Genomic DNA, 15086 nt, shown 5'->3' on the forward strand with positions numbered 1-15086 from the left:
GCAGCCATAAGACCTGGATCCCTCACGGTCATTTAGTCCACCATGATTTCCTCTGTTTACCGGGGGATTCTAAAGGAAAAATGTGAACTTAGCTACCCAAGAGCTAAATCTTAGCCAAAAATGTGTGGTGGAACAAAACACTGATCCAAACCACACCAGTCAGTCTGCATATGAAGGGCTAAAAAAGAAAAGGTCAATCAAGGCAGTCTAGAACTCAACTCTTAGTTGCTGTGGAGGAACTTAAAGAGAGCTGCGCACAAGCATATGTTCTGAAACACCATTGAGCCCAAGCAGTTTTGTAAAGAAAGGGCAAGAATTCTTACCTCCTAATGGAAGAGAGCTGCTAAGGAGAACTATGTTACTTATTCACCAGGCTATACTTTCACAAAAGGCTACCAAATGTTTTTAATTTATTTAATAAATAATGATAAAGCAAAATCTGTGTGTTATTTGTCACATGATATTAGATTTGTCTACCCTTAGAACTAGATAAAGGTCAAGTATGACTTAGTATGTAAACCCAAAGAATCTTCAGGGGATATACTCTTTTTTTCACATTAGTGTACATCATAGCACAACAAAGTTGTTTTTTCAGCAATAACCCTTAATCCCAACCTTCACTTATGATAGTATAAGACATGCTAGGGAGTAGAGTGGCATTGACATATAGAGTTGGATGAGCTAGTCTTACATCAGAGTGATCAGTGCTGAGGAGCAACAATTGGAGATGACTTTGTTCCACTTTCTTGAATGCACAGGAGGACCACAGTGGTACCGGTATGTTCTATACTGTAGGGGTTCGTCATTGTGGGGTTGTTGTTGAATTACAAGGAATCCCATCACACACTGGGTAACTAAACACATCAGCGTTTGGAACCAGGTTCCTAGAGTTATTTCTCAGGTCTGGGCTATTTTCCCCAACTGCACATTTTGCGTTGTTTTTGACAGAGAAATGCTCGGTGGGGGCGGAAACTGAGAATGTGATTTTACAGTGTTACACTCAATTACTACTAGGGCAAAATAGGTGTTAATACTAAATCAAAATAAGGGCTGGTGCATAGTGGGGCCACTGTATGAAGGCAAAATACAGATATTGAAAATAAAAACGACTGCCACACAACTGTTTTTTTTTTTTGCTGCCACTCAATTCAAATGATCTTTTCTTATCTTCAAAACTTGATCTTTCCGAAAAGTAAGTATTCTGCTTATTGCTGGTTTCTAGGCAAATCCATTTTCTTGTTTAGATGCTGGAAATTTACCATTGTTTTCTCCCTTCCTTAATGAAGATTGACTTGTCTTAAACTGTGCAGTTTTAGCTGATGTTTGAGATTTGCTCACAGATTGTGGTAATCGCACCACAGCCAGCGGGGTGCGTACTGAAGCTGGTTTGTATTTTCCCGTCTCAGCAGCTCCCTTTCTACCAAAGGAATGCCTACTTTTATTGCTTTTCGGTTCCAGGTGATGTTTTTTAATCACTGGCTGTGTTTTTGTTGCTGAAGTCTGAACACCTAAAACACGTCCTTTAATTTTTCCAGGTGCATTTAAGGATTCCATGCCCAATTGCCTGATGGCTTGAGTTGTCTTTGGAATATGATCAGCTTTTAAGGCGGGTTTTGTAGACTGGAGGGTTTTCGCTGAAGGCTTAAGCTTCCTATTGCTACTCAAGGTCTCTGGTTTTGGAGGTATATGACGATGGGTTTTGATCTGTTTTTGAGTAGAGGAAAGATCTGATGGAGCTGAAGTTGGGTCTTTAGAGGTAGGTTCAGTCTTTTTAAGCACAGCATGACACCGTGGGATTGGATTTGATGGAGCGTCTTGGTGTACACAGTTAGATCGGATTGACTTTCCTCCGGTGATATGTTTGGAAGGTGTAAGTTTATGTTTCAAATCCGCTGTTGGAGTAGTAGTCTGTGAACCACTTGTCTTTGAACTGCTGTAATGAACAGTGTGCAGTAATGCAGGAGTAGAACTCTGTGAAGATTGTTTGATGTTATTATTTTGTTTAGGTGTATGAGGTGATGGCGCATGTTTTGTGGTCGGTTCTGAACGAGTGTGAACCTTATCAAGTGAGAAATGGTTTTTCCCAGCCTTCATATGCAAGGGAGAGTTTTGTGCAGGAGTTCCTAGTTTTTTTGATACCTTCCAGTGTGGTTCAAAATTCACAGGGGACCCTGCAGAAGAGAACCCCTCCATTTTATTTGGTACAAATCCTGGAGGTGTTGGATTGGATTTCGCAGGATTATCTCTTGCTTCTCTTTTTGATGCAACCGCAGGCGACTGATTCATACCTCGGGTACCATTCTGAACTGAAACAGGATTGGCCAGTTTTAAACCTTGTTTTTCTGAGAAATGAACAGCTGACAAAGGATCCATTACAGGGGTTTTTGGTGTTTTAACTGATGGAAGCAGGGTGTTATAATGTGAACCTCCTTTCTGGTACTGCATGATTTTCTGTTCCAAAGCTGTGAACTGCATTACTCGACAAGGATCATATTTAAAGAGGAAGCCTTGGAGGGTGTCCCAGCCTCCACCGACACGCACCATCACATGTTTGCCATGTAACATCTGTAAAAGAAACATATATTTATTTGTGTTGAAATGTATACTTATAGAAGCATTTTTTAGATAGCACATAATGGCCTCGGCTTCAAACATTGATCATTTTAGTAATATCTCAAATTTGGAGTTAATGACAATGAAATCCTTTTCAGAGACAGAACAGGAAGAAGATCCTTCTCCTACATCGCGGCCAAGACCTGCAACACAATCCCCCTCTGCATCAGACGATCCCCCACACTGGAAGCATTCAGGAAAGGCCTCAAGCCCTGGCTCTTCGGCTGAACCACCCCTACCCCCAGCGCCTTGGGACTCTCATGGGTGAGTAGTGCGATTTATAAATCTCTGATTATTGATTGATGAACCACTTACATATAATGAAAAAAAGAAATATCCAGAGGTTGTTAAAATACACCAGTTACTGGCCGAGTGTGCAAGTGCTAGGTACATAATGATGAAACCGCTTTGCCTCTGTGACAATGAGAAGTAGTAGGAAACAGTGACTCATGTTCGCCTAACTTCCTCCATTTAAAAATTTACTTGACTAGGGTTTCTTAGAATGGCAGTGTTTTTAAATATACAGTATATCTTGGCTGTCTTATTCATGCAATATTTTTGATAGAGACTTCTAACCACAGATTCCTCACCTCCAAATATTCAGCAGGTATCAGACTGGATCCAGAGAATCTCAAACAGTACCTCTGTGTGCTGGTAGGTGGCATCAAACAGCTCTGCTTCTGGAGTGATGTTGTGGTTCACATATAAGCGATTACATCAGTTCCTTTCTTTCTGCGCCAACAGTTTGGATCCGGAGAGCTACCTTGGTCATTTTTGTTTACCACTTTTTGTAAACTCTACTTATTTATTTATTTGAGCTTTGCTCATAGGGTGCTAGGTACATGTCCCCCAACACAGCCATGGGGTTTAAACCGTGCGAAAGAGGTCGCAGACACACACTTGGTTTGTCTATGGTACCTGGGGTTGGGCCATGACCCAAGGCCTGTCCCGGCTGCAAGTCTATAAATCTGAAAGCGATTTGTGAATGGGTGTTGAAGCTCCTTGCAGCGTGGTAGAAGGTGGCTTTGCGCCAATCCCAGACCCGCAGGAGATCACAATGCTATTCCTGGAGCCTTTACCACAGACGATAGTCTTCGTGGTCCAAGTCTTACTCCTTCAACTTGGGTAAGTGCAAGAAGCACAAGTAGAAGTCGAGGCATTCTTCAGCTTCCCTGTCCAAACACCATGCTTCTAGGCCCTACTCTTGAACATCACTGGCAGAGCCAACTTCCGGGCTCGCTCCATGCTACCTTGAGTTTCCTGGAGCCGGAGCAACACTCACTCCAACTTAAAGAATTTCATGACATCATGCACACCATCTTTGGGCCACTGACTCCCTCTGGTGCATCATTGGGCCCCATGGAGCAGAAAGGTGAACCTGCTGGGTACACCACCAGTAGGTCCACCCACAAAGCTAGCTAGGCTCTATGGACCTGTTGCTGGATCCAGACCGACCCCATCACAGGTGCCTCCTTCCATTCCAGTACCTTCCATTCTGTTGCCATCTCTGACAACGCGCCCATCATTATCCCCGACTTTGAACTGCAACTGTCCGTTGTCGTAACCAACGCAGTCCAGACACTACCTACCCCTGGACTTACTGCCCCTAGATCAACCCTACCTTCTTGAAGGGGGTGATGAGGAGAAAAGGTTTGGTGTTCTATAATAGAACCCTGAACCAGCAGAAAAATGGCATGAGGAGCAGGGTGATACCAGTTACTGGACACCTCACTGGACTCTGGCATGCTTTCCTCTTCAGGCCCTGTGTCAGAGAAAGGTGCATTCTTTGTCACTGATGTGCAGGACGGTAGAGGTTCTTGGCCTGCAATATTGATCAAGACCAACATCTTGAGGGAGGTGCTTCACCCAGGAGCAAAGCTATAACAAACACACCAGATATATCCTCTGGTGTTTCTATTTCTATGTAATGCTATTGGCTGTCGTTTGATTTATACCAATATGCTGTTTTATTTACACATTGTCACTTAACTGTGTTCGTTTATGGTCCTTCTGACTTGGGGTTCTGTTGATAAACTCTCTCTCCATATTCACTCGACCGTGTGTGACGTGTCTGTTGTATATATTTCTAATTGACTTTTGAAAATAAACTCAATTCGGATGAATCGAATAGAATACTGGTTGACTCTTAGCAATTTCCTGCCAAGGTTCAGTCATGGCAGAATATTTTTGTCAAGCTAAGTACTCTCCAATTTTTATTAACTTATACTGGATTACCCAGTTGTATTATATTGTTCTTCTAAACCATTTCCACGTGAACGTCTGTTACAAGTCTAAACTTGATGCCCATGGACATTTGGGTCGCTCTTGTTTCTCCAAACCATCCCAAACATGACTACGGAGGACAATCTCTCCTTGCTCCGTAAGGAAGTACAAGCTCTTCTGGCTGAAGGAGCCATCGAGAGGGTGCCTGCACCAGAAGTAGTGCATGGTTGTTATTCCCTCTACTTTCTGATGCTCTAAGAGGACGGAGGCCTCTTTCCTATATTAGATTTACGCCCTCTCAACTACTTTCTGAAAAAAGACAAATTTAAGATGTTCACATTGGCTCAGGTTCTGTCTGTGTTGGGCCCTGGAGACTGGATGGTAGCGCTGGACCTGCAGGCATCACTTGTGGTTTGCGATCGGCCACGAGTTTTTTCAGTTTACTGTACTCCCTTTCGACCTTACCAGTGCTACTTGGGTGTTCACGAAAGTGATAGCGGTGGCTGAAGCCCATCTGCAAAGGTCGGGGTTCCAGACCTCTCCTACCTCAACAACTGGCTGTGGAAGGTGACTTCGACCCAGGCAGTTGTCACCCATTTCCAGACTACGGCTCAACTCCTGCATTCACTGGTGTTCACTATCAATGTGCCGGAGTCACACCTAACCTCGTCTCAAACGCTCGCTTTTATCTGAGCCATTCTGGGAACAGTGCGATTCCTTGCCTATCCTCCGGAGCAGCCACTCCGGGATATTCAGGCAATCATTCAGACTTTTAAGCCTTTATCTTGGGGAGACAAACTCTGAGGCTGCTGGGTCTTATGGCCTACTACATGCTACTAGTTACGCCTGCCTAATGGCACATGTGGGCTCTTTAGTGGAACCTGAAGTCCCAGTAAATCTCTCCACCCTGTACCGGATATTGGCGGGGACTGCACAAGATCTGCAGTGGTGGCTGACGCACTACAGCTTGCCCAGCAGAAGACACCGCTCCCTTTCACACCTGTTGCTGACAGTGGTGACTAATGCATTACTTTTGGGTTGGAGCAGCCAACTGGGAAATGGTGAGATCAGAGATCTACGGTGGAGTCCCAGCTCCACATTAACCTTCTGGAGCTAATGGCGATTTGTTTGGCATTGTAAGCCTTCCTTACATCCACCCATCAAATGAGGGCTGGTTCAGGTGTTCACAGACACCACCACCACAATGTGGTATTGAAACAAACAGCGCAGGGTGGAATGGGGTCATGGACCTTGTACTCATTGAACACCAGGGTGGAAGAACTCAGCTATCGGTGCTATGTGGACCACGAGATCTCAAACGCGACTACAATCGGAGGTGGCACAAAACCTCTTCTAAACCTGGGAAAAACCTTGGCTCAGTCTGTTCACCCAAGAATGTGCAATGTCAGCAGTACTTTGCATAGGAGTTTCCAAAGTGGTTCTCGCTCTGAGACACATTTTGTCTCTAGTGCAATTCAGGACTCCTTTACGCCTTTCCACCAATACCGCTCCTGCCCTGAGTTCTCAAGACAAACAGGATAGACTGGGCCCAAATCACTCTTGTGGTTCCAGATTGAGCAAGGCTCGTTTAATATCCTGACCTCCTTAGGATAGGCATTGGTTCTCTGGTCAGGTTGCTCCTTCAGGAGGCTCTGCTGTTGCAGCAGAAGGGCAGGGTCTAGCACCCAAACCTGTGCACTCTCCACCTTCATGCATGGAGATTGCATGGCAGCAGCTGAATGTTTTCGATCTTCCTCCCAAGGTCTGTGACTTCATCTTGGCAGCCAGGCGTCTCTCCACTAAGTATGCCATTGGGATGGTCGTGACTTGGTGTTCTCACGCCAGGTGGACTCCCTTTCTGCACCTTTGTCAGAGCTGTTGTTGTCTCCTTTGTTTCTAGCCCAGTAAGGCCTTGCCCGTGGCATTGTTAAGGGTTACTTGTCGACCATTTCGGCTCTCCTGCTGCTGCCAGATCAACCCCCCCCTGTACAAGTCACCTGTTGTGACTCATTCTCTAAAAGGTTTGCAAAATGTTTTCCCTCCTATCTCTATTGTGAGGCCCCAATGGGGCCTAAATCTGGTCCTCATTTACTCCCCCTTTCAGCCCCTACACCGGTGTTTTTTGAAGCTCTTGACTATCAAACTGGTCTTTTTGGTGGGCATTCCATCGGCCAGAAGAATCAGCGAGTTCCAAGTTCTCTCAGTTCACCCTCAATACTACTAGCATTTCTCCGGACAAACTGGTTCTTTGGAGGTGTGCCTCTTTTCGGACTAAAGATGTCACCTATTTAATGTCGGCCTGAGCATTACCTACCTTTTTTCCCCTCTTCTCCACCCTACAAGGAGAAGGCGAGACTCCATTGCCTGGACCCAAAGAGAGTTCTTTTGTTCAACATTAATCATACTAAGGACCTTCAGATGGATGATCAGGTTTACTGGAGTGAAAAAGGGCAAAGCGCTGCCGAAGCAGACCATCTCTCAATGGCTTGTACTCTGCATTAGGATCTGCTGCGCATTAGCTGATAAGCAGCCTCCTGAAGGCTTGAGGGCCCATTTCACAAGGGCCTAGGCTGCCACTACTGCTTTGGCACACAAGGTACCTGTTCTGGAAATCTGCCATGCAGCTATGCAGGTATCGCTCCACACATTCAAGAAGCACTGCTGCTTGGACACTCCTGTCCGTCGAGACTGGGCATTTTGCAAGTTTCGTACTTTAGCATCCAAGATGTTGTTCACAGCAGAAGCATGACTGACTGGGTACCACTTGACATTGCCTCTTACACCCCATTATGTAGATCGGACTCAGAAATTACAATTCTGAGCAAAATATTGGCCACAAGATAGCTCTCAGGCCTGCTGAACAAGTGCATACACGCCAAATTTGGCTTTATTTTGGGCCGTAGCACCTCTCCTATCTTAAGAGGGTTGTTCTTTGATCATCAAGGAGGCCCCCACTCGCTGGCTAAACCTCACCCTTTAGACTTGTGATCTGGAGAAATCTTTTGGCATGCTGTTTAAGGCCCTAGAAAGAGTTGGAAGAAGGATGGGCAATCGTATCTCACTCCTTTTATGAAAAGTACACGACAAGAGTTAGACTGGCCAACTATAATTGGACACTTATAGAGCGGGCAAGGTCAAGAGACAAGTTTTGGCCTCTCCCTTTTTGGTATTGGCAATCTGCAATTAAATGACGTAGACCGGGACAAACACAGGTGATCCCATTGAAAGATGGAACACACTGATTTCAAAATATACCCATACCCTGGCCCAATAGTTTTTTCCGCACACATCGTATCAGGTTTATTTGGGGAGGGAAGAGAGCCAGAGTTAGTTGGGACACTTTGACACTCCCCTTTGACAGTGATGGACTCTGAGTACCAAATTTTCAGATTTATTACTTGGTTGTACAATGCAACTATGCACACTCTTGGTATCATCTAGATGCCCAAATTCCATATTTAAAGTTAGAGGTAGATCTGGTGTTCTCTGCTTCATTAACGACAATCCTACCCAAGGGACACATTACGCAGATTTTGTCCACATGACCTGGAACTGTGAGAAAATCAAGGGATTCAGGAGATCAGTATACGTAATCCTCTCTAACATGACACATTTGGACTTTCTCCCAAAACCTGAAGAAGCCCTAATGGGCTATGTCCGGATATATTCCTAAGACTCTACGCTGTTATACCTTAATTGCTCTGCTACTGGCTAAGCAAGAGATTGCATTGCATTGGGGAGATAAATTTACACCCACCACCACAGCATGGTTGAATAGTCTTGTTTACTGTAAAACTAATGGGGAATTGTTTGCATCTACGCTTCCAGCAACGTCAAGGCCCAAAGACATCTGGAACCCCTTGAAGGTTTACCTACAGGAACTTGGGTCCGCTGTTTCAACCCAGCCTCCGCCAGGGGTTGTTCCAACCGGGGTGAGCTGATTATGTCCTCCTATACAGTGTCTCACCCGGAAGGAAGTTAGGTAATTGAACATTAGAAGACTTCGCTATTACGCTTGTATATCCTTTGTCTTGTAAAATGATACCGGATCATAATGTCTCTTATTGCACAGTATATCCTATTGATTACTTGTTCTGTTCATTGTATGATGCCAATGTTGACACAATTCACAATGTGGTAAACTGTAGATGAAAAATGTTAGAGTAAAAAAAAAGAAAGATGGAACACACTGAGGTATACACGCACGTTAGGATCCTTCGACTTTGTTTTTTCAGGCTTATCAAGACCACTCATTGATCGTATGCTGTGATACTTCACGAGCTGACTGTTATTGTGATTACCCCTTTACGTTCATTCCAGGACCATGATGTATTATTCTTATGCCGGGTGAAACGAGCATGCAGTACTCACTATCTTTATATACGGAGGGACCCTCCGTTGAGCGTGCACAGACATACTAGGGCTATTACTTCGACCGCACGTGCAGGTTACAATTTCGATCAACCTTTGCGGTCTCATACGATCTTCGAGCACACTGTGCTGTAGTGCTTTTATATTAGTTCTGTTACATAGATGCACCGGCAGGGTATACGGTGAAAAGTCCTGCTTCCAGTAGGGGTTATACAGATTTATTGTTAGCTTTTCCCATACAGAGACAAGTATCCGTTTAAACAGCTCGCTTATTATATCCAGACCTGCGCAATTGCACCGATCTAAGAGATTATGATTTACAATCAGAAAATATGAAGATTAAATTCATTCAAAGAGGGTACCCTCGTCGCCTGGTTAGAGAGGCGTACAAGAGAGCGAGGTTTTATGACAGAGATGCCCTCCTAAATTCGAAACGAACGAAGACAGCCCCGAACTTGGTTTGTATAACCAAACATTCTACCTTAGATGGGACAATCAGGCAAATCATCAATTCTAATTGGCACCTATTGAACCTGAACAACACTCAACAAAAAATGTCCAAGCCTATGTATGCGCACAGGCGCAATAAAAACCTGAAGGATCAGATTGTCCGCTCTAGATTTTGTAAAAGTCCTGAAAATCCACCTTTTGTGCAAAGGTCCTTTGCAAAGAATAACCCGATAAAAGGCACATCGAGTTGTGGCTCATGTAAGTCATGCAAGAATATCCATCTTGGAGAAACAATGACCCTGAATAATGTCGAAATAAGAGCAAAAGACTTATGGACATGCAATACACAAAATGTGGTGTATCTCATTACATGTCCTTGTCACTTAGGGTATGTTGGCGAGACAGGAAGAGCAATAAAAACAAGGCTGACTGAACACAGGTCAGCAATAAAGACTAAAAAAGTAACAGCACCTTTAGTTAGTCATTTCTTGGATTTCGGACATTCTCCTGAAGAAATAAAATGGCGAATCCTAGAAAAAATACATTTACCAAATGACAGGGGAGGTGAAAAAATTAGGAAAAAACGAGAACTGTACTGGATTTTCACCCTTGACACATATGAACGTGGTCTGAACTTAAAATGGCCCTGGGCAAATGCTATTACATGATAAAATTGTCAAATAAAATAGAAGACCCCTACAGAACCGTGTGGTTTAATATACTAAAATACAAACTAAATCTCATTTTAGCAAAATGAATAATTGATCATCGAACCCCTAAACCTCTCTCACACAAAAGAATTTATGTTGTTAAGCAAGTGGGATGAGGCACTAACCTATGTATAAGGTGAAAAGTAAATCTGTAGCAGAATACTAAAAGACTTTTCATTCATTTTCGTTTTTCAAAAAAAACAGAACAGGTAAAGGGGATAATATAGCTTTAAATTGGGGTGGAGCTTTAGGGACGTGATGTCACGAAGGCACAGCATAAATACCAATTGAATTGCGGGTTGTTAATCCCTTCGTTTTTGTCAAGACAAGCCGCCCGCTGATTTGACCATTGCGTGAGAGAAAAAGAGCGCCAAAGAGGTAAGCACAAAAGAAACCCCCCCCTTGGCCCCTGTTTGCTAAGCGTAATAGCTTTATAATAGTTCATAGACTAATAAAACTATCGCTTAAATTCCCCAGAGACTCTGCCAAAGATTAGAGCCCTGGTAGAAGCACGCGCCGAGCAAAGCAAACTGCTGGTCTCCGCGGTTACAAAGGGGGAAACGAAGAGACCCGCCCGACGGCAGCCTCGCCTGCAAGAGCTAGATTCTGAACGGCGTTTCTTCTTAGTAAATAATCACAAAGGTATGAATGCACGTTGCTTTCCAAATTTACGAGGCATTTACAGGAGTTTGTTATAAAAGGAAAGTCAGAATAATCAAACGTGCTATTTATCTTCTTTTAATAGCCACATGGTAACGGTGTATTTGCTCGCGGGGAGCTGTAAACTTCCATCGGCACTACGCGTGTTAGTCCGTAAATCTGCACCGGCACCAGTCACTGCCCTTTAGCGTGTCGCCTTGAATATTTGGAAAACCTTTTTATACATGGTGAGACAGATATCATTTACAAAGCCTGATTAAACTTATCCCAGCAAAAACTTTATGCCACAACATAACGTTTAGTTCGTGCTGATTTATTTACAGCCTAGAAGAAATCTTCCGCTCAAAGAAAACCCATGAAAGAGTGAATACAGGCTAAGTGAGATGGGAGCAGTGAATCCCTAACGTTGAGGTATGTAATATAACACAAAGAGAAAATCAGGATAATTAGATGCCGACCTCTATCATGATAAGAGAACAAACTGGTTATTACTAAGGAATACAAATTATGTCCTTTCCAGGTTTTCACATGCCATTTTAAGAAAAATAGGTGCCTCACTTATCCTGTCCTAAACTGAAGAATTGACAGACGATCCGTTTAAATAGAAGTCTAACCAGGTAAAAGCATGGGAAATTTAATATTCTGGGAGTATAGGAATAGGTATACACAGACTGAAATTGAACATAATGTTGGCTAGAATAGGAGCGCAGAAATAGCAACATATAATGATATAGGTCACCAATTTATAGGCGTGTTCGGATTGAACTCCTTAATTTCATTGAAAAATATGATTGAACCTTTGTATCTCTGTAACCTTCAACTCTCTCTCTTATCTTGCTTCTTTATCTTAAATCTGGATCTCTTAAGATAGAAGGATGAAGAACTGACGTTCTATAATAAAATTAGAACAGGAATTTGAAAGAATGTTAACACTGAAACAATTGTATGTTATAGACAAAACAGAATATGATATAATCAAAATTGTCTAGGCCTGTTCACCTTAAGGTACCTCCATGAATAATACACCTTTCTTACACTATGCTATGTATAAAGCAATGTTATAAATATAATAATGAATTACACTAAATATCTCAATGTTAACTGAAGTGAATCAAAAAGCTGAAATGAAATGAATAATTGTTCTGGGATTTGCTATCGTTACCATGAATAGACAGAATGAGACTATAAACCATGACACTGTTTTGAGAAAAAATGAGAACTAATATTGTTCTGTTCTTCATAGATAAATTGGCTGAAATTATATTTGTCCTGAGGAAGACACCACGACGTGTCGAAACGCGTTGACTGACATACAACAGCCACAGCAACAATAGATAGGACATGTATCACTGTCCTCCTAATGTTTTTAATTTATGTTTTTTAATATAAAAGTATATCATTTTTTATCATCAATTCATCATGTTTAAATAATTACACTGTAAAAATGTATCCCTGTTTTATTAAAACATACTGTTTTTGATATCAATTTGATTGTTTGTGTTATGGTTTAAGTTCTCTACATTTGGTAACGGTGTTTTCAAGTACATAGCTAGTGTTTGGTCATACAGATAGCCTGGGTGTTTACCTTCACATTGTAAACTGTAGATGAAAAATGTTAGAGTAAAAAAAAAAGAGAGATGGAACACACTGAGGTATACACGCACGTTGGGATCCTTCGACTTTGTTTTTTCAGGCTTATCAAGACCACTCATTGATCGTATGCTGTGATACTTCACGAGCTGACTGTTATTGTGATTACCCCTTTTCGTTCATTCCAGGACCATGATGTATTATTCTTATGCCGGGTGAAACGAGCATGCAGTACTCACTATCTTTATATACGGAGGGACCCTCCGTTGAGCGTGCACAGACATACTAGGGCTATTACTTTGACCGCACGTGCAGGTTACAATTTCGATCAACCTTTGCGGTCTCATACGATCTTCGAGCACACTGTGCTGTAGTGCTCTTATATTAGTTCTGTTACATAGATGCACCGGCAGGGTATACGGTGAAAAGTCCTGCTTCCAGTAGGGGTTATACAGATTTATTGTTAGCTTTTCCCATACAGAGACAAGTATCCGTTTAAACAGCTGGCTTATTATATCCAGACCTGCTGATTTTTCTTCTACAGCTTTTCGGCCTTGAAAAAGTCCATAGGACGAAACACATGTTGGCTGCCAGTTTTTTTGGACTACATTGAGAAGCAGGAAATCAGAAAATAAAAAAAACAGAACATTTGGAAATACTTCTTGTGATTACTAATATGGTCATTGCCCTATAAACAGTATGGACTGATCTTTGTGTGCCTCTGCATCTGTGTACCTATTTGTATCTCTAGAGAGAAGCCTCTCACTAGAGTGTGTCTCCTCCTAGGTGGCAGGAGGATTATTCCCTGGAGAGCACCATACTACACTGTTCAACTTACTATACCATTATCCAGATGACCTTGTAGGTAGATGTGCATTCGCAAATAGGCATTGCCATCGTGTGTGCTTTTACATTTGTGAACCCACACTGAGAATTTGCCAACATGATGGATTCTGACTGTTTGTGAAAAATACTGAGATTTTCCCTATCAGCCACAATTACGGGTTTTGAGGACCACTCATTTCGGTGCATGGGCCAGGCTGCAGATATGTGAATTGCATGGTGGGGTGGAAGGCACATCCTAGAGAGGTAGACATTACCCTTAATTTACCCAAAAATATCCTCCAGAAATGTACATTGCCCATTGATTTATTAAACCAGCACAATGATAACGAATGAAAAGACGGCTGCAATTATTACCTGCCCATGAACCATCAATTCCCTTTTTCACGGACCTGTCCTATTCGGTGGTATTAATCAGCTGTGCTCTACAAACAGCAAATCCCCAAAAAAACATAATGCACCCCCAGTTAAACTCGGACATTAACACATGAGATCAATTAGCATTAGACTGGAGGTTGGGGCATAACCTTAACTGGTCAATGTTTATTCAATGCCATTCCATGGCTAATGAGATTCTGATAGCTGGCCTGTATCACAGCCATTGCTTGCAAACCCTTTTTCCTGCCACACTCCCTCCCTCAGCCTGAAGCAGGCTTCTAAGCCAATAAATGACAGGCCTAAATCTTATGAGGGAGTGTTTACTTTGCAGGGGTAGAGCGACTACTCATCCTGACCACCAGCCTCCTCGGGGATTTCCCTGAGTAGCCTAGTGATGGACTAGACCACTTAAAAAAACAAAAAAAATGTATATCTTTATATTTGTACAAGTTGTTTATGCTTACCCGTATGAAAATAATTTTATCCCCCAAACGGTAGCGTCCTTCAGATAAATACTCTATAGAAAACTGACTGGAGCAACTGCAAGGCAAATCATCTGCTATATGTTTAACCTTAGGAAAAAAGAAAAAATATGGTCAGAGTTATTTATTCACATTTTGTCAAACATTCCACTGAGTAGGAATTGTATGCATTCGTTGAAGTTAGGTTACATGGTTTCAGTACAGTAACCTTGCATTCACCTTTATCCTCTTACAGCAAAATAGCTAGTATTCCTCACAGTCCTTTCACTGCCCCATATCTTCACAATGCAGGCCATAATTAAAGAAGGATGGTTCCATTTGTGTAGAGAGCTTGGAAACATCCCACACACACTTCTACAAACACAGATACTTGTGTAATATCACCATTATGAAAGCGCTCTAGTGGCTTCATGTTGACCCCGCACGGATAGAAATGTAAATCTGCAAAATCTCAAACAGAAAAATGGCAGTTTGCACAGCAAGGATTAATTATGTGAATTGAAAGCACAATAATTTTAAATTAAAAAAGCTGTGATCTCGTACACCGACAATACAAGTACATAGTAATAAATAAGTAAAGGTAATTTTGCATTAACTTCCTCCTCAAAAAACCTTGCCTGCACCATTTAACTAAGACCAGGTACAATCTAATCTCCTTTCTCCCATTCTTTACTAGAGTCTTGAAAAAACGCTCAACATTTTCAGTACTGAATCTTTCATAGATTCACATGCTTGTATATTACCTGTCGTTGAGGTGGGAGTCCAA

The 15086-nt window shown here is 42.4% G+C and overlaps 1 protein-coding gene across 1 annotated transcript in view; it reads right to left on the bottom strand.

The window, feature by feature from the left end:
* Window positions 1-1071: 1071 nt before the first annotated feature.
* The window catches only part of GAS2L3 (growth arrest specific 2 like 3), a 382944-nt gene continuing 368929 nt past the window's right edge, over window positions 1072-15086 (bottom strand). The window contains exons 9-10 of the mRNA XM_078678704.1: window positions 14303-14410; window positions 1072-2565 (exon numbers count right to left, since the gene is read on the bottom strand). Coding sequence (XP_078534830.1) covers window positions 1219-2565; window positions 14303-14410 — 1455 coding nt within the window. The 3' untranslated portion in view covers window positions 1072-1218. The remainder of the gene's footprint in view (window positions 2566-14302; window positions 14411-15086) is intronic.

This window comes from Lissotriton helveticus, chromosome 1_1, assembly GCF_964261635.1.
Source record: "Lissotriton helveticus chromosome 1_1, aLisHel1.1, whole genome shotgun sequence".
In the NCBI taxonomy this organism is placed as follows: domain Eukaryota; kingdom Metazoa; phylum Chordata; class Amphibia; order Caudata; family Salamandridae; genus Lissotriton; species Lissotriton helveticus.